This window comes from Marmota monax, unplaced genomic scaffold, assembly GCF_021218885.2.
Source record: "Marmota monax isolate L192 unplaced genomic scaffold, Marmota_monax_Labrador192_F-V1.1 WCK01_AAM20220418_F8-fsc00733, whole genome shotgun sequence".
NCBI classification, from domain to species: Eukaryota; Metazoa; Chordata; class Mammalia; order Rodentia; family Sciuridae; genus Marmota; species Marmota monax.
The window spans coordinates 120,315-146,985 of record NW_026692054.1 but is presented as its reverse complement, the minus strand read 5'-3'; the positions used below and the strand labels follow the sequence as shown (position 1 = coordinate 146,985).

Sequence of the window (26,671 nt, the reverse complement as noted above, 5' to 3'; positions counted from 1 at the left end):
AGTATTGATCATAAAGCTCTAGTTGGTGCAGGAAAGGCTCAGGCTGACTTTGCTGTCACCATCAAAGTGTAGATCCAGTTGCATTCCAAGACAAATTTTCCTTTGGGCTCTTGACTCCATGTGTGCATGTGAGGCTTGCACCTCTGGCATGTTGGGGCTCACCTCTCCATTCAAGAGTCCATGGGGACAGGCTTCCTGGGTGGGGAACTGAAAGAGAAAGAGAGTCCAGTACTGATCCCAGTTCTCCCTCTTCTAAGCACTTTGAGAACATCCATTTTGATATCCCCACCTGTCAGTGAAACCATCTAGTGACCAGGCACAAAGACAGACATCAGCTATCTGAAGGAGATGTCAACTTTCCTGTGTATGTCTAGGATGCTTAGATGGCAAGTGCTGAGACAAAAATGTTTCCTGAAGCCATCCTCTTGAGTACAGGGGTTTGGGGGGGCGTCAAAGAGGCAAACTATTAATATTAGCTCTATATTGTTAAGTGTAGTTGACATCCCTAGAGATAACATGCTCTAGAGGCTCCAGACATGGAAAGAACAAAAAAGTTATTGGTGTCTATTCACAGGGATCAATAAATAGAACCTCCAGGTTTGGGGATACCATGAGATGGGGACTTAAGTAACTGCACAACACATTCTATGTTAGGGGAACTTTACATGATTTTGAAAGTCTGTGAATTCCCTGTTGTCCATGGGGCACCCATACCTACATATATACTCTATTGACATCTGGAGGGTGTTATCTTCTTCTAAGCAAGGTGGAAGGGGCTATCTATTATTGTAACTAAAGGGGTCAGATGTGCTACACATTCTCAATGTATAGGTCCTTAGAGATTTAACAGGTGCATAATCCTTCTATTATCACCATCTGTTTAGAAGGGTCTTCTCAGTTCTCCCTAATAAAATTATTTGGGCAGATCCAAGATGGCAGAATAGAGGTGGTCCTGTTTCTGGCTGCTCTGTAGCATGAAACCAAGAAAGCAGACAGGCAGCTTCTCCATAAGGTCTTACCTAGATGGAGGCAGTTTCTCCACAAGGTCTTACCTAGACGGAATACAACATCTCAGAGAGTATGAGAAGACTCCCATACAGTGGATTTTTGCAGTGTATTCATAAGCATCACATAAAACAATTTCCTATTTCAAAACATGTTTATATAAGATTTGATACATATTTTCAAGCATACATTCTTATGAATATTGATGTTTCTCAATATACAGATTCGTTCCCCAACCCTCTACCTTAACTCAACCCAAACTTTAGTACTAAATCTTACCACTATACCTAAACCTAATTATACACGTCAGCATATATATTCATATGAATATTCAGTATATTTGAGTTCTATGTTCAATTACCAATGTATATACCAAAGGTATATACATCATTATATATTCCTAGATACAATTTATCCTAAACCTAAACTTCATTTTACATAAAAGCATATATTATAAATATTATGTGTATTTTGTCATAACAATTATCAATGGTATATTTGCATATATATTATTATATATTCCTATATACACATTCATCACCAAATTTAATAAGTGTATTCATATGACTCACATTAAAACTTTCCCTACTTCAAAACATATATATATATATATATATATATATATCTATACACACACACACATATATGTATTTATATGTGTGTGTATGTGTGTGTGTGTCTATACACGTATTCTCATACATACTTTCACATGTACCTTTTCAGCCTTGTATTTGAATTTCTTATTTTGACTAATAGGCTATCAGTTGAACTAAAATAGCTTTGAACAACCAAAACATAAAAATTAGGAAGAATTGCAGCAAGCAAAAGCAAACAAACAAAAAACTAGACCAAACAAAAAAATCCCAAACATTCTATGTTCTTACATAAAATTAAATATTGTAATTATGTTAGTTCTTATTAAATGTACTTAGTGAAAAAGACTAATAGTTTTTGGATTTGAAAAATACATAAGAATGCCAAGTTGGGAATATATAAGAAAATTCTGAAAAATGAAGAGTAGGGAATTGGTTAGAAAGTAAGGTGATAAGAAAAAAACTAATAAATATTAAAACAAAAACTACAGTAGTTAAGTGAATGTGTAGGCAGATAACTTCAACAATAATCCCTAAATGTAGGTCCTACTATTAAAAAAAATTCAATGACTGAAAAAAGGCATTACCATAAACATATTTAACTTGAATTTAGAGTGCAACAATTTTTAAAAAACCTAAGTGATTTTTACCTAAGTGTTTATCAGATATAACTGTTAAAAACCCATAAGCCCAAAGGAAAATAGAAGGAATGTTTAAATTGTGTGTGTCTGATTAAAATTTGAATGGAGAGAAGAGATAAGTAAAAATTAAAGATTTGATTAAAGAAAACTTAAAAGCCTTTGTGAGTTAAACAAAAAATTCTCCTAGCCAAAATAACAAAACCAAATATATTAAGAAAACAAATATTAGGAAAAAAGTTGGGGCTGGTGGGGATGTGACTTAAGCGGTAGTGCGCTCACCTAGCATGCCTGTGGCCTGAGTTTGATCCTCAGCACCACATACAAACAAAGATGTTGTGTCCGCCGAAAACTAAAAAATAAATACTGAAATTCCCTTTCTCTCTCTCTCTAAAAAAAAAAAAAAGTTGCAGCCGAAATGACAAGATTTCAATACTGCTTTATAATTTTATAATTCAAGGCCCATACAAATAGAAAAAACAAAAACAATAAACCACTAAGCAAATTCCTTGAGTTCATTATATCAACACATTGAGGATTTAAATAAGTAAAGTTAGCAAGTTTGATAAGTTAACCTTAAACCATTTGACAGTTACAGGTTTAGATTTTTAGGTTAAGACCTTTTATCTGAAGATAAAGGTATATATCTACATTAGAAAAATGAAGCAATACTACTTAAGGCAAAAGTTAAAAATATCAATTTAGGTTATACATATACACACATATATATTATTCAGTAAAATAATATAAAAGTGACAAAATCTTTATTGGTTACTTCAGTAGAAACTATGTATGTATGTCTACTTGGCATGTAGTATTTGCATTTAATAAGTTGAAAGGAAAATAAAAAGTTCATGATATTGAAGACATACAAGAGGAGTGCATAGTTGCTAATAGATCTATTTATACATCAAGAGTTTAATTAGCTCCAAATTTTGACATGACTAATTAAATTATCAAATGTCTTAAAATTCTTCTTTCTCTGTCCCCACACATCCTATCAAAAAGGTAAGCACCCAAATAAGTAAGTACTTAATAAATGTCAAGTTATTTGGAAAATGATGTAAGGAAATCAAAACACAGTCCTTTAGAAAACATTTTATTTTCTTGGCACACAGAGATATAAATGACATTTGCCCAGTAGATACAGCAGCATAAGACTGATATCAGAATGGATTACAATTCATATTACAATATTGATACATATGATAAGTTTCATGTTTCCTTAATTACCTTTGAAAAGTTACTAAAATATCACAGCACACTGGTAAAAGTGGCAAGTTTCATTCTCATTTTGAAGGGTTCAGATTGATTTGGATTAACGAAAAACCAAGGCACAGACCATTGTCAAAATGTAATATAATAACAGCTTATCCAGTGTTGCACAGGAATGAAGCATTCTACATAAATGTTCTTCAGTCAAATGGCATTTATCCTTCTAAAGTCTAAAAGTGTTACTTTAACTACCATGGATGGAATAATGCAGAACATGCCTTCTTCTTCTTTGTCTTTTCCCCAATGTGTGTGTGTGTGTGTGTGTGTGTGTGTGTGTGTGTGTGTGTGTGTGTGAGAGAGAGAGAGAGAGAGAGAGAGAGAGAGAGAGAGAGATATGTGGGGGATCTAACCAAGGGGCCTTGCAAATTCTAAGCAAGCACTCTACTAGTGAGCTACATCCCTAGCTCACAACATGCCTTTTTAAACTATAAAGCAGACCATGCATAATATGACAATGTTCTTTCATTAATACTCCTAATTAAGAATGCAATATCCAAAAGATTTACCAAGATGGGTATTTCCCCTACAGTAGATAAACTAGCATATCTATTTTTTTAAAAACCATCATCTTGTTATTTATTTAGTCACATTTAACTGCCAGCTGTCAGTTCTTGCTTTAGTTACATATGCAGGTTTTCTGTTACCTTTCTTATTTCCTGTATTGTTAGGGTAGAGCACATAGCTACATAAACCTTGGATGAACTAATAGTTCCCTCAAGGAAAGTCATTCTCCCCCACCCCCAGTACTGGGGATTGAACCCAGTGGTGCTCTGTCACTAAGCTACATCTCTAGTCCTTTTCATTTTTTTGAGACAGGGTCTCACTAAGTTGTCTAGGCTGGACTTGAACTTGTGATCCTCCTGCCTCAGACTCCTGAGTTGCTGGGATAACCAGTATGGGTTTCTAGGCCTGGCTAAGGTCATTCCATTTACCTCCAAAGTTTAGAGGAGGTTATATACTGAGTAAGGGAGGGAATGAAGAAAAAAGGAAAATCTGGAAATTCTTGTTTATAAATAGTGGTCAGATTACTATCACAAGCTTCCTTGAATTTGTAGGACTTAATCTGCTCTAGGTTAGGTACCAGAAAACTAAGCTAGTGAAAACTATTTCTAAAGCAGGGTCAGCTTTGCAGAAGGGTGGGTAGGTAATCCTGCAGTAAACTGCATGAGCCTTTCAACATGGGCATTTGACATTTGATGCACTTATAGATTTTGGTACTAGAAGTTGTGCCTTGAATGCCTATCTTTATTTTCATTTCTTAGGTTGTTAGGTATATCATCTCTTGAGAAAAGTTCATTATTTTATATATAAACATACATATCCCTGAATAATATTAAATAGTAATGAAAGGATTTTTACAACTACTTTCTCCCAAACAAAAGTATAATGATATAATTAATTTACTCTTGAGAAAAAAATAGTACAAAAAAATTCCATCTAGGAAATAAGTGCTATTCAAAAATGTAAATTCTTATAAATGTTAAAAACCTTTTCACTTTTATGTCATTTTCAAGTTTAAGGTATCTTAAAACAAAATATGTTTCAAATTATTTTATTGGATTCAAGATAACTACTGAATTTGTATCTATACTTTTATTATATTAAGATTGTTGTCAGCCTAGGAATGTGGCTCAGTGGTAGAGTGCTTGCCTAGTATGTATGAGGTCCTGGGTTTGATTCCCCAGTACCAAAAAAAAAAAAAAAAAAAAAAAAATAGATTGTTCTGAATACTGAACTTGTCAATGTAGGCTTTCATTAACAGAAACCAGTATTTATTATGCTCTGTCAATAGACTTTTGCACAGAAACTAGAGAGAGCTATCAAGTTTTAAAAATTAATATAGGGGCTGGGGATGTGGCTCAAGCGGTAGCGCGCTCGCCTGGCATGCGTGCGGCCCGGGTTCGATCCTCAGCGCCACATACAAACAAAGATGTTGTGTCCGCCAAATACTAAAAAATAAATATTAAGAAGAAATTCTCTCTCTCTCTACCTCTATCTCTCTCACTCTCTCTTTAAAAAAAAAAAAAAAAAAAAAAAAAAAATTAATATAACATTCTTGTCTTCTTGAAAGTTCTCATAAATATGTCCAACAATTTCTATTTTGAAAATGTAAGTCATCTCATATAACAGGAAACTGGAACTTGAGGCTAATTTTACAAAACTGTTTTTAATGAAATCAATTTCTTAATGTTCTGCTTTTTTCCCAGTCTATGCATCATTAGCACAAGTCAGTTGTCTTTAATAAACTATTGACATTCATAACATTTGAAAACATATTGATACATCAGTGAAAAAATAATATCACAGTTTGAACATCTGTGCTTCATTTATGAACATATATGGTAGAAATGTTGATAATTCTACATTCATGAAGCACTTCTGAAATATATATTGAATAAGGTATTAAGAAGGCAGTCACAGGCCGGGTGCAGTTGTGCATGCCTGTAATCCCAGCAGCTCGGGATGCTGAGGCAGGAGGATTGCAAGTTCAAAGCCAGCTTCAGCAAAAGACAGGTGCTAAGCAACTCCAGGAAACTCTTTCTCTAAATAAAATACAAAACATAGGGCTGGCTCAGTCGTTGAGTGCCCCTTTAGTTCAATCCCCTGTACCAAAAAAAAAAAAAAAAAGTCATAGTACATGGTGAGAATGTTAATTATCCACAGCCTGTTCAGTATGTATTGTTCCTGAATATATACCACAATTTAAAGATACTTTTCCATTTTTACTTTTGTAGAAAATTAAGATTATATAGGTTTTCTTTTCCTAACGCTGGATTTCAAGGAATACTTAATGAACTCAAAAGAAAATTCTGTTGGTAATCATATTTTTCTCTTATTCAAACTGAAAGCTATCTTCATACATTAAAAAGAAAAAGATAAATCAATGCTTTTATAATCTTACCCAATTGGGCATCAATATTATATGAAAGATTTTTTTAAAAACTTGAATTTGTATACATAGGCATTTGCATTATGATCTTGCATTGCATAATGAAGTTGTATATTTATTAAATATATCTGAACCAACTATAAATCATAAAGTGTTTCAAGAATAACAGCAATTGACCAGGCTTGTGTCTCACAGCTGAAAGGACAATACTGGCCATTCTCATTGGTCAGTTCTGGAAGTCCTTTCCAAGGGGATCTGAAAAATAGAAAGGATTTTTTATGAGACATAATCTAACACATTTTAACAATATAGTTAACACTTCATGTTTTTTGCCTTTTAGTACAGAAACAATCACTTGTAACAAAATAAACCAGAATATCCTAAAGATGTCCTTTTTCCTATTCCATCCTTAGGATTTATAACTTTCAAATACAAAGGATCCTTTTATCTATTAGAAATATAGTAAACCCTCACCATTCCAGGCAATATAGGAATATTCTTTGAGGCTTAATTTCATTATTGTAGAATAAATTATAAGACTCAAGTTGTAATTATGTAGATAGTATGTGTGATTTTTGTGTGTGTGGTGCTGGGAATTGACTCCATGGCCTCATACATGCTAGGCAAGCACTCTACTTTTGAGGTACATCCCCATGTGTGATCTTGATATAACTGTAAAACTAAATAAAGTAATAAACACTAGGAATTGTCACTGAGAAAAACTGACCATTTTCATTTTACTAAATAACAAATTTATATAGTATACACTTATGTTATAATTTTTAGTAATTTATATACATTACCTCATTTAATGCTCACCGTAACCCTACGATACACGAGCTAGAATTACTCCTTACTAATACAGAATTAAGAGGCATTAATAAAGGTTAAAAATGTGTTCTAGAACACAGAACTATTATTGTATCTAATTTATTCTTAGTTTCAAAATACATCCTTAAATATGAAGCAAATTTCAAAAAAGTAAAAATACAGAAATTTGTAATATTTCTTTTTTTAATATTTTTTTAGTTGTAGATAGACAACATCTATTTGTTTTTTTATGTGGTGCTTTGAACCCAGGGCCTCGCCATGCTAAGTCAGCACTTTACAGCTAATCCACAACCCCAGCCCATAATGTTTCTTTCTTAAGTGGGGTTGTGAGAATATATTAATTTCCTTATTTTTCATTGGAGCTCAGCTGTGTTACAAATATTCTTCTGTATATAGGAAATATTTCATAATTAAATAGGAAAATATTCCATAAGATGAATATGAGTTATTTTTGATAGGTATTATCAAAGAAGCTAGGTATTATATTCATTTTTTAATAAAGGTATATGTACATGAACATATACCTTTATTTATTTTTCTGTAGTGCTTAGGAATGAACCCAGTGCCTCACATGTGCTAGAAAAGCACTCTACCACTGAGCTACGACCCTAGCCTGGTATTATATTCCTTAAAAAAATCTATCAAATAGAAATGTAAAATATAGAAAAATTATTTAAATGTCTCCAAGTATTAAAGTTACTTCAGAGCGAAATGCCAAATCTCTGAAGTTGGATAGTTGTGTAATCTGTAAGTGGTTGAACTATATCGCCCACATTCATGATTAGTTTTCAGCAGATATGATTAGTTAAGATGAGGTTATACTGGGGTAAGGTGGGCCCTAATCCAATATGACTGGCATCCTTATACAGGAGAAATTTGGACACCAACATGCACACAAAAGGAATGTCCAGTGAAGACTGAAGGTTTGCTGTCACAGACCTAATGACTTCAGAGAGAAAATGGCCCTGCCCATGCCTTGATTTCAGATTATTGGCTGCAGAAATTGACACAATATCTTGTTGTTTAACAGCTTCTGTGAAGTCACTCAGTTTGTGGCGCTTTGTTATGGCAGCCGTGGCCATAACAAGGTCCTACTGATATTATGAAACAAAACAAGGTTATAAAATTACTAAAATTATAAGATTATAAAACTATGCTGCTCACAATTAAATGTGGACACTAGTACATGGAACATACCCACACTAGTATAAAGAAGTCTCCTTTCCTGAAAAAATCATCCCTAAATTCATTAGGCAGGCAGAACAAAGGGGGTATCTACAATAAGAGAGAGGAGGAGAAAAGAAGGAAAGGATAGTGTTATGGTTTAGATTAGGTGTTCTCCAAAAGCTCATGTGAGAAAATGTAAGATTCAGAGGTGAAATGGTTGGGTTATGACAGCCTTAACCCAAACAGTGAATTAATCTCCTGACAGGGACTAACTGGTAACTGTAGGCAGGAAGGGTGTACCTGGAGGAGGTTGGTCACTGGGAATGTGACTTTGGGATATATATTTTTGTCCTTGAGGAGTAGAGCTCTTTCTCTACTTCCTGCTGTGATGTCTTGAACTGTTTTTCTCCACCACACCCTTTTGCCCTGATATTCAGCCTCACCTCAAGCCCTAAGGAATGGAGCTGAGCCCCAAGGAATAGAGCCAGCTCTCTGTGGACTAAGACCTCTGAAACAGTGAGCCCGCAAATAAACTTTTCCTCCTCTCTGCTGTTCTTGTCAGGTCTTTTTGGTCACAGCAGTGAGAAAGCTGACTAAGACAGATTACAAGTACTTCAAAGCAAGATGTCAGCGCTCAAGAGGTATAAGGAAGAAGGTGGAGGTCACAACAGGTGTGGGGGTGGTTGAGAGTAATCTGAACTCAAGTGATGTAAGGAAGGCACTTTCATGAAGAGGTTGCCTAGTGTGGAGTGTAAGACAATATGGGAAGGGCATTTATGTCTCAGGACATCTGTTCAGGGGATGTCAGAGCCAGAGAAGGCACAGATAGTTTGAAAATATAAGGATGGAAAAATATATGTTGGTAACAAATAAAAGAAATCTGGAGTGCTATATTAATATTAAAGAAAGTAGACCTTGGAGCAGAGAAGTATCAGTGATAAGGAAGGTGATTTCATAAATGTTTATATACTTAATAATAGTGTTTCAAAACACCTGGAGCAAAAACATATACAACAGCACACAGAAACAAGTACAGCAGGAGATTGCAATATTCCTTTGTCAGCAATTCATAGAACAAGGAGATGAAAACCCCTTAAGGAATTTGAACATCAACCAACTTGAACCAACTGACATTTCTAGAACACGCCACCTAAGGATCGCAGAATATATATTCTTTTTTTTTTTTTTTCAAGAGAGAGAGAGAGAATTTTTTTTAATATTTATTTTTTAGTTTTCAGCAGACACAACATCTTTGTTTGTATGTGGTGCTGAGGATCGAACCCGGGCCGCACGCATGCCAGGTGAGCGTGCTACCGCTTGAGCCACATCCCCAACCCCAGAATATATATTCTTTGCAACTGAAAACAGATGAATTACCTAGACAGAAAATTCTGAATCATAACTACTAATAAGTTTATAAGGATTTGAGTCACACAGAGTATATTCCTTGACTACAATAGACTCAATTTTAAAAACAATAATAGAAATAGCTCTGGAAAATTCATAAACATTTGAAAACTAAATAATAAATTTCTAAATAACCCATGAGTGAAAGATGAAATCAAAGGAGAAAACAGAAAGTACTTCAACCAAACTTAGAATAAAACCACGATTGGACCCAGTTATCCCACTCCTCTGTATATACCCAAAGGATCTGAAAAACAGCATACTACAGTGATATAGCCACCTCAATGTTTACAGCAGCTCAATTCACAATAGTGAAGCTATGGAACTAACCCAGGTGCCCTTCAACAGATGAACAGATAAAGAAAATGAGGTATATATACACATGGAATATTACTCACCATAAAGAAGAATGAAATTATGGCATTTGTCTGTTAAATGGATTGAGCTGGAGACTTATCATGCTAAGTGAAATAAATGAATCCCAAAAAATCAAAGGCCGAATGTTCTCTCTGTTAAGCTAACACACAATAAGGGGTGGGGGAATAGAAAGTCATTGGATTAGACAAAGGGGAATGAAGGCAAGGCAAGGAGGGTGGAAAGACAGAAGACATTCCTTTTCTATGTTCATATATGAATACACAACCAGTGTAACTCCACATCATACACAACTACAAGAATGGGAAGTTATAATCCATGTATGTATAATATGTCAAAATACATTCTACTGTTAAGTAAAACTAAAAAGAATAAAAAAATTTAAGAAAAGGAAGTACTTCAATAAATGAAAATAAGTATACAACATATCAGAATTTGTGGAATATGATAAACTGATACTTAAGGGGAAATGTATATCACTAAACACCTGTATTAGAAAGGACAAGAGGCAACCAGGGTACACATCTGTATCCCAAGCTACTTAGGATGCTATGGTAGGAAAAATCACAAGTTCAAAGCCTGCCTGGGCAGGGGATGTAGTTTACAGGTAGAGTGCTTGCCAGACATGTGTGTGGCCCTGAGTTCAGAAATCAGTATTGCAAAGCAAAAACACTAACAAGAAATAAGCAAGCAAACAAACAAAATCCCTTGGATTTTTAGAGAATGAGCATATTTAGGTGCTGGAAATAAAAGCCAGAGAAAGAGTAAACAGAGTTAATAGTGTAGTTAAGAGCACAGCCTGGAGGACCTGACTGCCTGGATTTTAGTAAAAGCTAAAGTAGATTACTTGCTGTTTGACTTTGTCCAAGTTACTTCACCTTCTTAACTTATAAAATGAAGATAATTAATGATAGCTCATATCTGTCTTATTATCTTGTCTATGTAACATATGTTAATATACCAGTCCTTGAAACAATCCAACCTCCAAAGATCCCATCTCACTCTATACAGATGAGAAAACCAAGCTTTAGAGAAGTTAAACAACTTCTTCATGGTCACACAGTGTGTAAGTGGACAAGTGGATAACAGTAATATGTGGTGGTGGTGGAGATGATGATGATGGTAACAGTAGCAATTTTACATAGTTGTTTGCATTAAATGAGTCATTTTACATACATAAATTTAGAATAATGCCTACAACATGGTTAAGTGATCAATGAATATCATTTGTTGTTATTACCATTAGTTCTACCATGTTAACAAGGGAAACCTAATACTAATAGTACCATAAGGTTTTTCATGAAAAAAGGAAAGCAATAGCCAGCTCAAAGTAGAGAACTGAAGGGAAGTCATGGGGTCTGGAAACTAGGAGAGATCTTGTTGAGTGGCTTTGCCAGAGTGGTGAGGGCGAAAGCCAGATGAAGGTGGTAATAGACTAAGTGGGTGGTCAAAATGGAGAAAGAAAAAAGAGGTTACTCCTGAAGGGGACATGGGCTGGTAAGAGAGACAGGACCAGGTTTGAGTTAATAACTATATGAAGGGATTTTGTTTTAGAATGGGCTGACAGATATCTCTGTAGCTTCAGTAGGAAAGATACAGTGGAATACCAAGAGAAGATAATTAATTACTGGAACAAGGTCTCATAACAGGTCTGAAGTGATGAGATGACAGGTAAAAGTAGAATGACCCCATGCATGCCAGATAGTCTTACTTTTAACAGATAAAAGGGAACAAAGAGAAAATAAATGCAAAACCCCCAGAAACAGTACAGGGCAATGACAGAGTTGGGCTTTCTGTGAGTATATTTAAGCTAATGAAAACCAATTTTCATGCAATATTTGCCATGATAGTTTGAAGTCCCTTATGTTCTTGAAAGAGAGGTGATACAATTTATGCCAATTATGCATAATTAGTCTGAGCAATAAAATGAAGGCATAATCTAGAATTTGAGAAATTAAGATAGACTTGATGAAATTTGTACCATTTTAGAAAAATATGTAACTCTGACACTGTTAATCTGCTAATAAGTAGGACAGAGGAGGTGAGAAACTGTTTCTGAAATAACAGTCAAAAGGCAAATTCCAATATTTTAACTATAATTGGAACATTTTTGAAAATTGTTATATATACATATATTTATATATATATACCTGAACTAGTTCAAAAGGCCTGATTCAAATATTTTTGTTTTTTGTATTTTTGTATTTGTTTTTTGTATTTATTCTTTGCTAACCACATTCTAAAAATACGAGCTAAATTTTGAAGATCAAAGACTATTGCATATGTTCAAATCATACAATATCAAATCCTTAGCTTTAAGTAACTTACTACCTAAAGTAATGAAGGGAAGGTAAAATTTCCACGATGCCATGTTAAAGAAGAAAGGTTTCAAGCTTAATTGGGATACCTAGAGCACAGAGAAATGAATCCTAAGGAAACCTAGTTTACCTAATATCTAATGAACTGAGGACACACCAGTTATAGACATTACATGCCCATGACAACTTACCTCTCAAGATGAACATAATGTCGAGAAAGAACGTTTTTAACCAAAAACATTGTCTTTGCACTACACTCCGGACCCATCAATTTGGAAAAATATAACTTTGCACGAAGAAAATATCCAACAGGCCATAGCCATTCCTGAAAAAAGACAATTTAAAAGTAAAGGAAAGAAAAAGAACTGTGAATATCTACAACTATTTGAAAAATAACTGAAAACTCAGAGAAAAATTAAATTCTTACAGGTCCTTGGTGATAATTGAAACCTCTAGCAACATTGTAGTTGTCATTGTCTAAGGCATTGTCATATATTCCACAGTAAACCATATCAGTGCAAAATGATTGGAACTTAAGTTAAATAAAAGAAGCTCAGATATCATAGAAAGCATTAAAAACATTTCAATAGCAATGCTAAGAGAAATAATCATGTTATCTTCCAATTCATAGAATAAGCTCAGCATTAAAACATAATTTAACCTTAAATAAGAATATAATGAGTCCAGAGGACTTTAGCGATGTGTTCAGAAATGATTAACAAATACCGACTAATATAAAAAATATTAAATATTCAGGTATCTTGCCTTCCAGGACTTAGCTTGACACTAACCATTGGTTTAAAGTCAAGTATTTCAAAAGGTCTCTAATATATGAATAATAATTGAAATGGCCATATAGTAAATTGAATTACTAAGTATTATAGATAAGGTTTTACTGGTTATAGATTATAAACGTTGTTTTTGAAACTTCTCCATGAAGTTATTTTAAAATCATATTTGGCATATCATCAGACTACAAATAGCAATTCAACATACATTCTGATAGTATGTAGAATTTATAACATATTTATGCAGCAAACAATATTACAAAATTATTGCAACAGATAATACAAGGGCTATGTATACTCGATTTAATTTAAATACAAAGGTTTTTTTTTAAGTAAGATAGATGTGGCCACAAAAATAAACTTTGTGTTTTAGTTTTGATCAGTGCTTCTTAACTACTCTGAAAATATGAGAGTCTCAGAATGTAGTTAAGAAAAAACATACAAAATTTTGCATCTCGTGATGGAAATGAGTACATAGTAAAGTAGGAAAATTCTACAAAGGTGAGGTTCTGTCATACAGAAAGCAAGTTGATAACAACTATCAAGTTTTAAAGAAAAATCATAAAGGAAAAACAGAAGGGTTATTAGAAACTGAAGAAAAAAAAAGTTGGAAAGGACAAGAAATACATGATGGCATAAACCCACAACTGTAAAATAAAAATGAAATCATTTATGGATATAAGTAAAAAGAGTAGTATAATTACAAAGAAAGGATGGAGATAACTAATATTGAGAACAGAATTAAATCCTCACCTGTCATCACTATATGTGAATAATAGCTAATACTTAAAATATCATAAAACAGCAGCATATACTTTTTTTTTAGAAATGTAGAAATAGCTATTAGTAGAAACAATATAAAAAATAATGACCACCTTTCAGGAGTAGAATTGAGGTGAAGAAAGGAAGCAAGGGAATGAATTTTTTTTCTTTTTGTGGTGCTGGGGATTGACCTCATGTAATGTTTTGCATAAATTCTCTTAGGTATATGCCCATATGGTCCAAATTGTACAAAAATGCACAGATAGATCAGATGATAATGATGCTTACTTCTAGATAAAGGGGTTTAAAGTAATTTCATGTTTTTCTTTATATATCTGTAACTTCTAATGTTTATAATAATCATTTACCACCTTTATGATAAGAAAAATGTACATCAGAAAATATTCATGGCATTAGTTTAAAAACTAAAACTCTAATTCATTATTGAATACAGAATAAGACAGAGGCATTCTGAGTATTGATGCTTAATGAAAGTACAGATGACGCTTTTAAAAACTCAGTCTGAATGAAATTTTGGAGATGTTATCGATAAGAAAAATTAACAGCTGGTGTTAATATATTTGGATTAAATATAAAACTAACAACATTCTTAATATTAGATTCCAACTTACTCTGGATCTAAAGTTTTCATGCCAAGGGGACCAAGTAATTTTTTTTCTGCGATCTCCAATGCTCTCCCTGCTTTTTCTGTAGTAAACAGCTCAGGGGCCTAATGAATGCCAAAAACAAACACACAACTTTTTCACATCACAGAAGAATTACTTTCCACCTACATATACAAATCATCATCTTGAAAAAGAATGAATATATTTAAAAATACAGTGTGGGCAGAATTTAAGAGTAGATGCCTAACCAGATTTATTTCCATGAGGCTAACTTGGAAGCATTGTTCTAGGCCTTAGAAGTTAGGAAAATGTGTGGGTATTCTTCAAAAATGTACTAGATCAATAGGAAGTTGCCATAGTTATTAGGAATATAGAACTCACTTCAACTCATGTAATTGATTCTTTATAATATTTACAAGAGTTTCCTTTAAGGTTTATCTGAACCCACTTTCTGCTTCTAGGATCATAATAAAATGTAGACAGTGTAAAGTTACTTGTGATACAAAGAAGAAGGAGAGGAGGATCTGCATTAATTTTGGTGGTTGACCTACAGTTAATGTTAATGATTAATAAAATCAAATGCACATTGAACCAAAGCTGTCCTGTGTGCCTGTGTGTTTTTCATTCTACTGTAATTTATAATACCATGCTTAGTTATGTTTTTGACAAAATGGAAACAGCTAGGCAGGCATGGACAAACACAAACCACTATTTTATTGCCCTCATAGTTTAGGCAGAATTTAAAAAGGAGAGACTCTAGAATCCTTGGCTATACATAATTTATTAATTAAGCTACTCCTGGTAATTCACTACTCCAGAACTTCCCATCTAGCATGCTGAGGCACTGGTTGTGGCTCAGATGACTGGAAATACAGACATCTTTAGCTTTCAGGACAACTGGGTGGGTCAGGGGCTCATTGAAGCAGCTGGATTTGGCATAAACAGCAAAATCCAAGCACAGTGTCTTGCACAAATATCATTTTCTAAATGTATTCAGGATGTGAAAAATACATCAAGAAAACACTTCATTGATCATCTTCCATTGTTTTCTATTTTTGATACTGATTGGTAAATGTTAAAGGTGATAAGCAGACCTTTTTAATTATAAAAGACTATATAAAACTAGTAAGCAATATTCTTTTCTGCAGTTCAATGAAAACAGTAAAAAATAAAAAATAAATTAAGTAAATTCTATTACAATTTGGACAGTAACAAACACTTCACTTACCACGACCATTGCTATGGTAAAATTAGGCCTTAGCTGGTAGTCACACCAAGGACTTGAAGCTCCATAACTGTCTTTGTATATGCCACGTTTGTGAACTAGATTTGGATGCTTCTCATTAGAATCAGAAGGATCTTCTGAAACATGAAACAGTTTTTCAAAGTTGTCTTGTATTTTTCTGTTCCATTCTTCATATGAGACTGTTACAACTTTCCCTGGAAAATGATGAAAAGACATGGCAGTTTCAGACATTTAAAGCAATTCAAACCTCTAACAAGAGCCAAAAAGTCGTATTTAGTACACTTTTTATCTACTAGGGAGAAATAAATTGTCCACTTTTTGAAAATGTAGCTAGCCTAAATTGAGATGTGATATAAAACATTTACTGGATTTCAAAAACTTAGTACTTCCCAAAATATAAAATAGCTCAGGAATAATTTTATATTGACTACATACTGAATAATATTTCACACACATCATCTTAAATGAAACATAATTAATTTCATCCATTTCTTTTTACTTTTAACAAATGAATTACAAAATTTTAAATTATTTATCTGGCTCAAATAATATTTCAATGGGACAGAATTTTCTCAAAAAAGATGTAAAGATTTCAAAATTGTTCATGAAAATAGAACCTGTTCACAGTCACACTAAGATAAAAGAAAAGCACAATAAGGCAGTAACTATGTTGTTTTTCTTACCTCAGTTTAAACTGCTATCAAAAATATGGTTAGTAACTAGATTTTCTACAATTTCCATAGAGTAGATTAATGATTTTTCTTTCTTCTTGAAATTTATGGTTTTCTAATATTAGCTAACTGCATCAAATGATGAGTACATAGTTAAAAATACAGACAGTATTAGAAGTTTCTTTGTAAATAAAAGGAGCAGCTTACCATGTCTTTTTACTCTAACTTCATGATAAGGAAAAATATTTTTTTGGATAATTCCAGCAACCAATGAATGGCAGATTTACACAAGCCCACAATTTCCACAGCAGACCCATCTCTAAAATTAAAAATAAATTTTATTCTCTAAGTAGGATTTGTTTAGGCACTATTTTAAGAAGGAATTTGATAAACAATTCTGATAAATAGTATAACCATTTCATTGTAAAAGCAACTATCTACTAAGAAATCCTAACTTTATAAGAAATATATAATTTCGCTGGGGACTGAAACCCGGCCTCACCCAAATTAGAGAAGTGTTCTACCAGGAAGCTACACCCCTCAGGCCAGTAGCAACTATTTAAAAATTATTTTTTAGATAATTCTGACTGAAGATAAAATTTGAAGAAAAGAGCTTCTCAGCTTAATATAGTACAAGAAGCTATTTGTTGATAGCTTCTGAAATAAAACAAGAAAAATGACAAATTCTGGCACAAAAGTTTAAAGAATTACGAAGAAAAAAGATTCCCTTTTTATGAAGTGAAAAGACTTTATAAAAGACAGAACAACTGATGGTTGCTCATATTTACAAAAGATATGCACAATGAAATATTAACCATTGGGATAATAGATCATAAGACTTGATTTTGAAGTACTTGCAGAGGCTAAAACCTTGATAATTTCTAAAAAAAAGAACAGAGAGCTTTGTTATATAACATATATCAAAAGGAACATATCTGCATGACAAGGAGAAAGAAAGGATGAGTCAGAAAATAGAAGAGAGGAAGAGAGGCAGATTTTTATTGATTTACTATGAAGAATACATCATTAATAGAGTAAAAGATTCTACAAGTATGTGTTTTTAAAAACTGAAATGGTAAATTAAAAGGGCATAATTAGGGGCTGGGGTTGTAGCTCAAGTGATAGAGCGCTCACCTAGCATGCCTGAGGCACTGGGTTCGATCCTCTGCATGACATAAAAATAAAAAAAAAGGTATTGTATCCACCTACAACTAAAATATATATATTTAAAAAATATTTTTTTTAAAAAGGGCATAATTACAAAAGCACTTTAAAATAAACACTACCTTGGAGTGGCTGGGATTCCTCTGTTTCTAGCTCTGTCACTTTCTCCCATTTTATCCATCCATGTGCCACAATTTAAGCAATTTCCTCCATAAATAAATCCTGTTTTGTCATCAACCCCTGCAGTCATATTAAAACCTAAAAAACCCAAAACATGTATAAAACAAATGTTCTATAACCGGTACATATTATATATAGCAAATGAAAATTAATATTTTATTTAAAATATTTATACAATTTATAGGAATATAATAAACCAGGACAACTATTCTGAAGATCAACTTGGTAACATCTTAAAAATTAGAGACGTAAAATTGAACAGTAGTTACATTTCTTTCTAAATATACTCTAGGGAAATCCTTACTTCTGTGTACATGGAGATGCTTATAAGAATATTCATCATTACATTGCTTTTATCAGCAAAAAAATAAGCCACTCAGTAGAGGAATGATTAAATGCTGTTTATATATGGAGAAACACTCTCTATCATATAAAATTAAAGAAGTAGATTTATGTGAACAAAAATACCCAAGACAAAATGATTGAGTAAACAAGTCATAAAAGGAGATGTATAATAAAAACTTTTTCTGTAAAAGCTTAAAACAGATAATACTAATGTATACAACTATTCATGTCTATCTGGTCTATAAGAAACTCATGAAATTATACACATATTTGTGTATAATTTTAAAATACATCTAATATTTATACAGTGTATATGTTATAGTACACTGAATATATACAACACAACATAGATCACATGTAATTTGCATATACTTGAATACACACAAAAGTCTAAAGCATTAAAAATATACATGGAAATAGTGAACCCTGATTATAAGATAGTCATTAATTCTAGAGAGGAAAGGAAGAAAAGGAGAAATGAAGCTTTGGATATACCTGATATGGTTTATTTCTTTTCAAGCAAAAACAGAAAGATCTGAAGAAAATATAACCAAATGTTAATATCTGCTTAATTTGAGTACTAAGTTTGAGGTAAAATTTATACCACTATCTGTAAGTTGAAATAAAAGATGAAATTAATTCAAAGATATCACAAAATATGTTCTTTAAATATAAAATCTATTTCTATTGATTTACTGAAGGATAAAAGAACTATAAGTGATTGTTAGCAGCTAACTTGGGTTAGCAGGGTTAGTATTTGAATGTTACTGCTAGAAATAATAAATTAATGATTTTAAATTAATATATAAAATGTAATTTTGAACATACAATATTTGCCAATGAGTTTGGCAAAAAGTTACCTAGAAACTCAAAGGTTCATTACGTTATGTTAAAAATGGTGCCATTATATTAATATTAACATATTAATATATTTTAAATGTAATATTATATTTTAAAATCATAAATTATAAAACCATAATCATATTTTAAAATCAAAAGACATATACTTCCTTCTAATATTTTTATACAGTAATATTTTTATAAATGGCTTATATCCAAATATTTTTAATTACTAGATTTCACATTTGTGTGTCAGAGGTATAATTTTGTAATTTTTTCATTCTGGTCAATGTAAATATTTTATGTTAATTGTAAAGGCTATTTCTTCCTTTTATATAATTATAAATGATTGTATGATCAATATCATCATATAATATGACTTTTTTGTGTGTTTTAAATTATTTCATAGGCTAGATACCTAGGAGCAGATTAAATTAATAAAAACATAAATATTTTATATCTCTTTTATTTATATATGATAGCGTAATGCATTACAATTCTTATTACATATATACAGCACAATTTTTCATATCTCTGGTTGTATACACAGTATATTCACACCAATTAATATCTTCATACATGTACTTTGTATAATAATGATCATCACATTCCACCATCATTAATAACCTATGCCCCTCCTTTCTCTTCCAACCCTCTGCCCTATCTAGAGTGGGATAGGGAGCGGGAGCATGGGAGGAATATTTTATATCTCGATAAATACATTTGTAAATTTTCTTTCTTTTTTTTCTTTTTCTTTTTTTGGAGAAAGGGTCTCACTAAGTTACTTAGGGCCTTACTAATTTTCTGAGGCTGGCTTTCAACTGGCAATCCTCCTGCTTTAGTCTCTCAAGCCATGGGATTACAGGTATGTGTCACCATGCCTGACTGTAAATTATTTTAAAAAAGGAATGCCATCACAAATTGGTGTGAATATACTTAGTATACAACCAGAGATATGAAAAATTGTGCTCTATATGTTTAATAAGAATTGTAATGCATTCCACTGTCACATACAAATAAAAAAAATAAAATAAAAAAGGAATGCCATCAGTAGTATATAAATAATTCTCAAAACTAAACATTTTTGTTTTTGTTTGAATGGATCCCTCCCCACAAATTTAATCTTAAAAATTGTTGAGATTAGATGGATCAGAAGAAAGGTTTGAAGAACATATAGAAAACATTAAGACATAAACTTACATTGCAACTTTTTAGATGATCTCTTACCTGGCTTCTAAATATCGTCCAGTAACCAGCAGTAAACCTTTAAGAGCAATAAAAGTATCCCTTCCCCAGCAGCGGAAAAGACCAGAAGAAAAATGAGGTAAGCCTAACAGAAAAGATAAATATATGTAAATATAAATATAATAAACTGTATTATCACACAATAGTTACTCTAAACATGGGGTAGAAGAGTAAGTTACAATGTGTCTGCAAACTCTCTAAAATTATCTGCAAAATGTATGCCTGGTATGTCAACTTTTATGGAATGAAATTTATATATATATCCACTGAGCCAAATTTCCAGGCTTTTTTATTAATTTTGAGACAGGGTCTCACTATATTCCTTAGGGTCAGCATGTCTTAATTCCTGAGGCTAGCTTTAAACTCATGATCCTCCTGCCTCCAACTCCTGAGTCAATAGGATTATAGGCATGTGCCACCACCCCCAGAGCAATTCTTTAAAAATATTCAGTTTTTAGTTGTAGTTGGACATATACTTTTATTTTATTGATTTATATGTGTTGCTGAGGATCAAACCCAGGGCCCCACACATGCCAGGCAAGTGCTCTACTGCTGAGCCACAACCCCAGCCCCAATTCTATATTCTTATCAGGTTATTTTTTGCTTGTTTGTTGGAGATAGGCTCTTTCTATGTTGCACAGGCATTCTCCAGTTTCAGCTTCCGATGCTGGGAATATAGTGTGTACCACCACATCTGATTTACCAGATTTTTAAAAGACCCAAAGGAGATTAGAAAACAGTGCTAGATTTTTTTTGTTGAGGTTCTGGGACTAGTACCCAGGGACTCCTGTATGCTATGCCAGCACTTCACCACGGAGTGACATCCTCTGCCCCAAGAACAAGGGCTAGACAATTGATTTTAAGATTGCTAGACAACTGATTTCAAGATATCTTTAAAAAGATAAAAACCTTTATTTTAATAAATTAAAAGCAAGAAATCAAATATTTAACATATAAAGTAATATAATATGATACTAAGTACATGCTTTAAAGATTCTACCATGCCTTTAAGGATAATAAATAAATCTAAATATGAAATGATTATTACCTGAATGATAACCAACTAAATACGTATATTACTCTATTATTCTGGAGTCAAACATATTACCAAATTTCCTATTAATTTAAAATAAATTAATACTGTTACACTTTGTATACAATAAATAAATATAATGTTTGTCAACTGAAAATAAATATATTTTGGCTGGGTGTGGTGGCACAAGCCTGTAATCCCAACAATCTGGAATGCTGAAGCATGAAGTTCACGAGTTTGAGGCCAGTCTCAACAATTTAGCAAAGCCCTAAGCAACTTAATGAGATCCTGGCTCAAAATAAAAAAAATAAAATAAAAAAGGGCTAGGATGAAGCTCAGTTATAAAGCACACCTAGTTTCAACCTTCAGTACCTGCCCCCTCAAAAACAGGAAAAGTTAAAAATAAATGAATTTTTAAAAAGTGTTATATTTTCATAAAATTTTTTTGCAGATGAAAACGGGATTTTGTATGCTAAACAATGAACATTCCTGGTAATTACAACTTTTATGTGTAAGATAAAAATAGGATATGTAATAGGAAAAATTCTAAAATTTTACTTTTAAACTGATTTGAGTTTCTTTATTTTTTTTTTCCCCTGTGATTCAGGGAATTGAAGAAAGGTCCTTGTACATGTTAGGCAAGTGCTCTACTACTGATTTACATTCCCAGTCCAGTTGTTTTTTTATAAAACATTTGAAGAAATATGATTGTTAGCTGTTATTTGTACTAAAAAAAATAGTCAAAAAATGGTGAAGCAGCCAGGTACAGTGGCACAGGCCTATAATCCCAGAAATTCAGGAGATAGAGGCAGAAGGATCACAAGTTCAAAGCCAGCCTCAGCAACGTAGTGAGGCCCTAAGCAATTTAGTGAGACCCTGTCTCAAAGTAAAAATTAAAAAAGGGTGGAGATGTGGCTCAGTGGTTAAGCACCCTAGGTTCAATCCCCAGTGCCAAAGGGGACCCCCCCGCAAAAAAAAGAGAGAGAAAGAAAAAGAGAAATATTGGAACAAAGGGCAACATTAGACATTTTTTTCTATGCTATCTCCAAAATGATAGTACAGAGTTTCCCTAAACACACTGTGTTTTTTTTAAATATATTTTTTAGTTGTCAGTGGACTTTGTTTATTTATATGCAGAACTGAGAATTGAACCCAGTTCCTCACTCTTACTAGGCACAATCCCAGCCCACACTGTGTATTTTTAAATAATGGTTGATATACATGATTGATGGCTACAAACTTTGATGATGATGACAATGACAGCAGCTAACATATAGGTAGCAGTCTGTGTCAGACAGCATTCCTATAGTTTAACCCATTCAACATTTTGTATGAAACCTAGATAGAGAGATTCAAAGGTGACTTTAAATTTGTATATCCTAAAATATATACAGTCTGTCTTTGTTAAAAAGGAAAGGCTATAAAATCTGTATCACTGATATGTGGAAATATTTATATTAACTTTTTAAATTTGTTCTTTTTAGATATACATGAGAGTGGAGTATATTTGGGCATATTATATATACAGGGAATATACTTCCCATTTTTGTGGTTGTACATGATGTGGAGTTACACTGGTCATGTGTTCATAATGTACACAGGAAAGTTACTTCCCAATTCATTCTACGGGCTTCCTATTACCATCTCTGCTTCTGTTCACTCCCCTTTGACTAATCCAACAAACAAACATCTATTCTTCCCTCCCCACACACCCATATTAACCTTTTCATCTCTGAGAGTATACAACTTATAGATCATATATCTTTGGAATAATTTCTGCTTTGTCAATTATTATAAAAGTTTATAATTATAACATGTTTTGCAATACTATCACCAAAGAAATGAATTCCCAGCCATTTTAAAATGAACCTCCAAAAAACCTACCTGCAAATCTGAGTTTATTCTATTTTTGCCAGTAAACACTAGGCAAAACATTCCATGCTAGAAGAAAATACCAGAATTTCTATTTACTTACTATACTATACTGGATGTAAGTGTATCAGGTACCATTGACATATATTGGTATACAATTTATAAATAAATGCATGTATTAGGGGTATTTAACAGCAACAGCATACAATCAAAGACTGAGATTACTATTTGATGTAATAGGCTTCTATGAAATAGGCTAAAACCTAAAATTCTTCATATCAGCATGTTTTTTCCCCACAATGGCTCAGTTCAGTTTCGTGAGTATTTGCATGGATTCATTGGGAAATGACAGGTACTAAAAGATCAAACAGTCAAGTGAAAATATGAAACAATTATAGAACTAAACCAGAGTTTTAATTTCATTCTTTAATAAAATTGTTTTATTCTTTTATTTTTGTGGTGACGGGGATTGATCCTAGGGCCTCACACATACTTGGCAAGTACTCTACCCCTGAGCTACATCTCCACTCCCAAAAAAGAGTTTTATGATTTTTTTATGATCATTCTAAATGAAAAGGTAATTTTTATTGTAGTTGTTGGGTACCATGAAGCCTTTTCATTTGATCTGAGCAGATACAAATTTAATGAAATTTAAATTTAACAGAGGGAGCCATGAATATATAATACTTTCTACAATTTCACATATTTCCAGGTTAGTTTTGAGAATTCTCAATTTCAGTGACCTCAAGAATTAAATATTTTCCAGAAATATGATGGAAATTTATTTAAAAAGAAAGCCTGTTCTTTATCCTATTTTGCTTACTCATATTTGTTATTTGACTGAATTTTTTAATCTACTTTCAGGAACAGATGCCAATAAGCATGGCTGGAAGTATTTTATGTTCAATTGACAGCATCTGGATGCATAATAATATTAATTTCTTAAAACTTTTATTACTTGTGGCTGGGGCTATGGCTCAGGGTTAGTGCACTTGCCTGACATGTGTGAGGCACTGGGTTAGATTCTCAGCACCACATATAAATAAATAAAATAAAGGTCTATCAACAACTGAAAAAATATTAAAAAAAAAACAAAGAAATTTATTAGATGTTGATAGACTTTAAATTTATTCATTTATTTATATGCAGTGCTGATAATTGAATCCAGTGCCTCACAGATGCTAGGCAAGCATTCCACCACTGAACCACAACCCCAATCCCCATATAATAATTATTTAAAATCAGTTTTGTGTTTTGTAACTTATAGGAAACCTTTAAATGATCTTTAGATAAGTTTATTTTAAAAACTGGGAAGAGATATAGGAAAATGGGTAGTAAAATAATGATTTAAAACATATATTTTAAATATTATTTAAAATAATACCATGAGTTGGAAGAAAAGGATTAACCAGATACAATAAAAACACACATAAATGCCTCATACACAGTTATAACTAAATAATAACATGGTTAGTATTTTAGGAGTATCTATGAAATTTTACTAAGCAATAATATACAGTCTTGGATAACTTCATTAATTTTTTAAAAAAGTCTTTTTCTTGTAAGTTTTCCTTTTGAATACTATTGACTTATACATTTTAACCTTCTACAAAATTCCTTACCTGCAGCTAAAGAAGCACAACACTGCTGCTTTTCCTTTGTGATCTCATTCAACCTATATGATACATCCAGAAGGGAAGGTGAAAGAAGTGGCAGAGAAGGGAATTTTCCTACTCCACACATTTGGACTGAACCCAGTGAAAGGTGTTTCATAAAGGTTGAACCATTCTGAACAAAGCTGTAATGAAAGTGATATGATCTGTAAAAATACAAAACTTTTTAGCAGTTTTATTCTGTTTTTCCCCTTCAAATGATTTTTCCACACAAATGTATAAAGATAGTAATATAGCAGGAAAAAAATGTTCAATTTGATTAGATTTCAAAACTGCTTTCATGGCATCCATTATTTTAGCCGGCTTTAGTCCAGGCCTTGTTGTAACACAAATGGCAGAATTGAAGTGCTTTTTCTTTCTGAAAAATCTGAAAACATGCCCAAATCAACTTGCTGGCTCTCATAATTCATTTCCATTTGTAGTTTCATTTTAGAAAATTTCATTGTAAAAGGCAGATTTCATTCATAATAATACCAGAATATTTTTTCTTTTAATTGATGAAAATTAGAGAAAGAACTCTATGTACATATTCTAAACATTAATATCAATTAAATTTAACAAATCAATGAATAAATAAATAGAAACAAATAACATAAAACAAGTTAATTTTTCCCAAACATATTTTATATAGAACAGATTTTACATGGGTTTGTTTTTGTATGTTTCAGACTAAAGGATGTTAATAAATTTACTCTCCACTTAAAAAACTTTTCCAGCTCTGAGTCTCCAAAATTCATGCTTTGGTCTTTTAAGAGCATGTGTAAAGTGACTCTGTGTATAGTTTCTATGCAACACACCTATTTACATAAGCTTTGTTGGATATACCTTGACATCTGCTTCCATGCTGCATCCAGAAGAGTGGTGTATGCACCAATTAATATAGCATCAAAGTAACATGGGATAAGGTATCGTGGGATCTGCTTCAAGTAGAAGAACATAGCCTGCAACCATTTACCAACCTGTTGTAAAAATAATTTAAAAAGTTAATTTGGGGTGTTCACAGGCTACGCATATTTTAAGAGATAAATCATAACATGAAACTGTGCTATCCAATAATTCATGAATCAAATTTCCATGTATTAAAACTAGAAACACAAAGAAGGGAGGAAAACAGGTAAATATTATATATATATATATATATATATATATATATATAATGTATATATCTATATATAATAATTCTTATTGTGCCTTTGCTTATTTTAGACTAGAACACAGCTTACTTATTTAATACTTACTTCAGCAATATTTCCTGAACGTGAAATAAGCCGGCCACTGACATAATCGATCATCCAATCTCCAGATCTCAAATTTTCACAGAAAGGATGCCCCAAGTCATTCTTTGGTCTTATTTCTGCCAATACGGACATTAGCCCTGAAAATTCAGATATACCATGCTGCATTACAGATAGAGTCAAAATGTCCCATAGTTGAGTTATGGCTACTCCTGATGATTTGACATGAACAGAGAAGCAGACAAAATGGCCACTTAGTCCACAATGGCACTCAGCATAGTATGAGGAAAGTGTGGCGGTATGGACTGGAACCAGGATGCAAAGGCGTGTTGATGGAGACTACTGCCACAATTCATACAAAGCTTCCCAAAAGTTATAACTTGTGGCACTGGTCTACTTTTTTTTAATGCTATAATATTCAAAGTCAATTGGCATTTTTATTTTTGCCTTAAAGCATAAAGGAGAAAAAAATTGATAATCCTGTATCTTTCC

The 26,671-nt window shown here is 32.5% G+C and overlaps 1 protein-coding gene across 1 annotated transcript; it reads right to left on the bottom strand.

Annotated features, from left to right (window-relative positions):
- Positions 1-5,652: 5,652 nt before the first annotated feature.
- On the bottom strand, positions 5,653-26,315 carry LOC124099411 (glycogen debranching enzyme-like). The gene is given in 14 exon segments (XM_058582909.1): positions 5,653-6,115; positions 6,414-6,656; positions 12,691-12,824; positions 12,927-13,014; positions 14,682-14,779; positions 15,904-16,115; positions 16,800-16,844; positions 16,847-16,911; positions 17,879-18,014; positions 18,134-18,168; positions 20,349-20,451; positions 24,894-25,069; positions 25,770-25,903; positions 26,183-26,315. Coding segments are annotated over 13 exon segments (1,476 nt in total). The 5' UTR covers position 26,315; the 3' UTR covers positions 5,653-6,115; positions 6,414-6,538.
- Between the last annotated feature and the right edge of the window lie 356 nt (positions 26,316-26,671).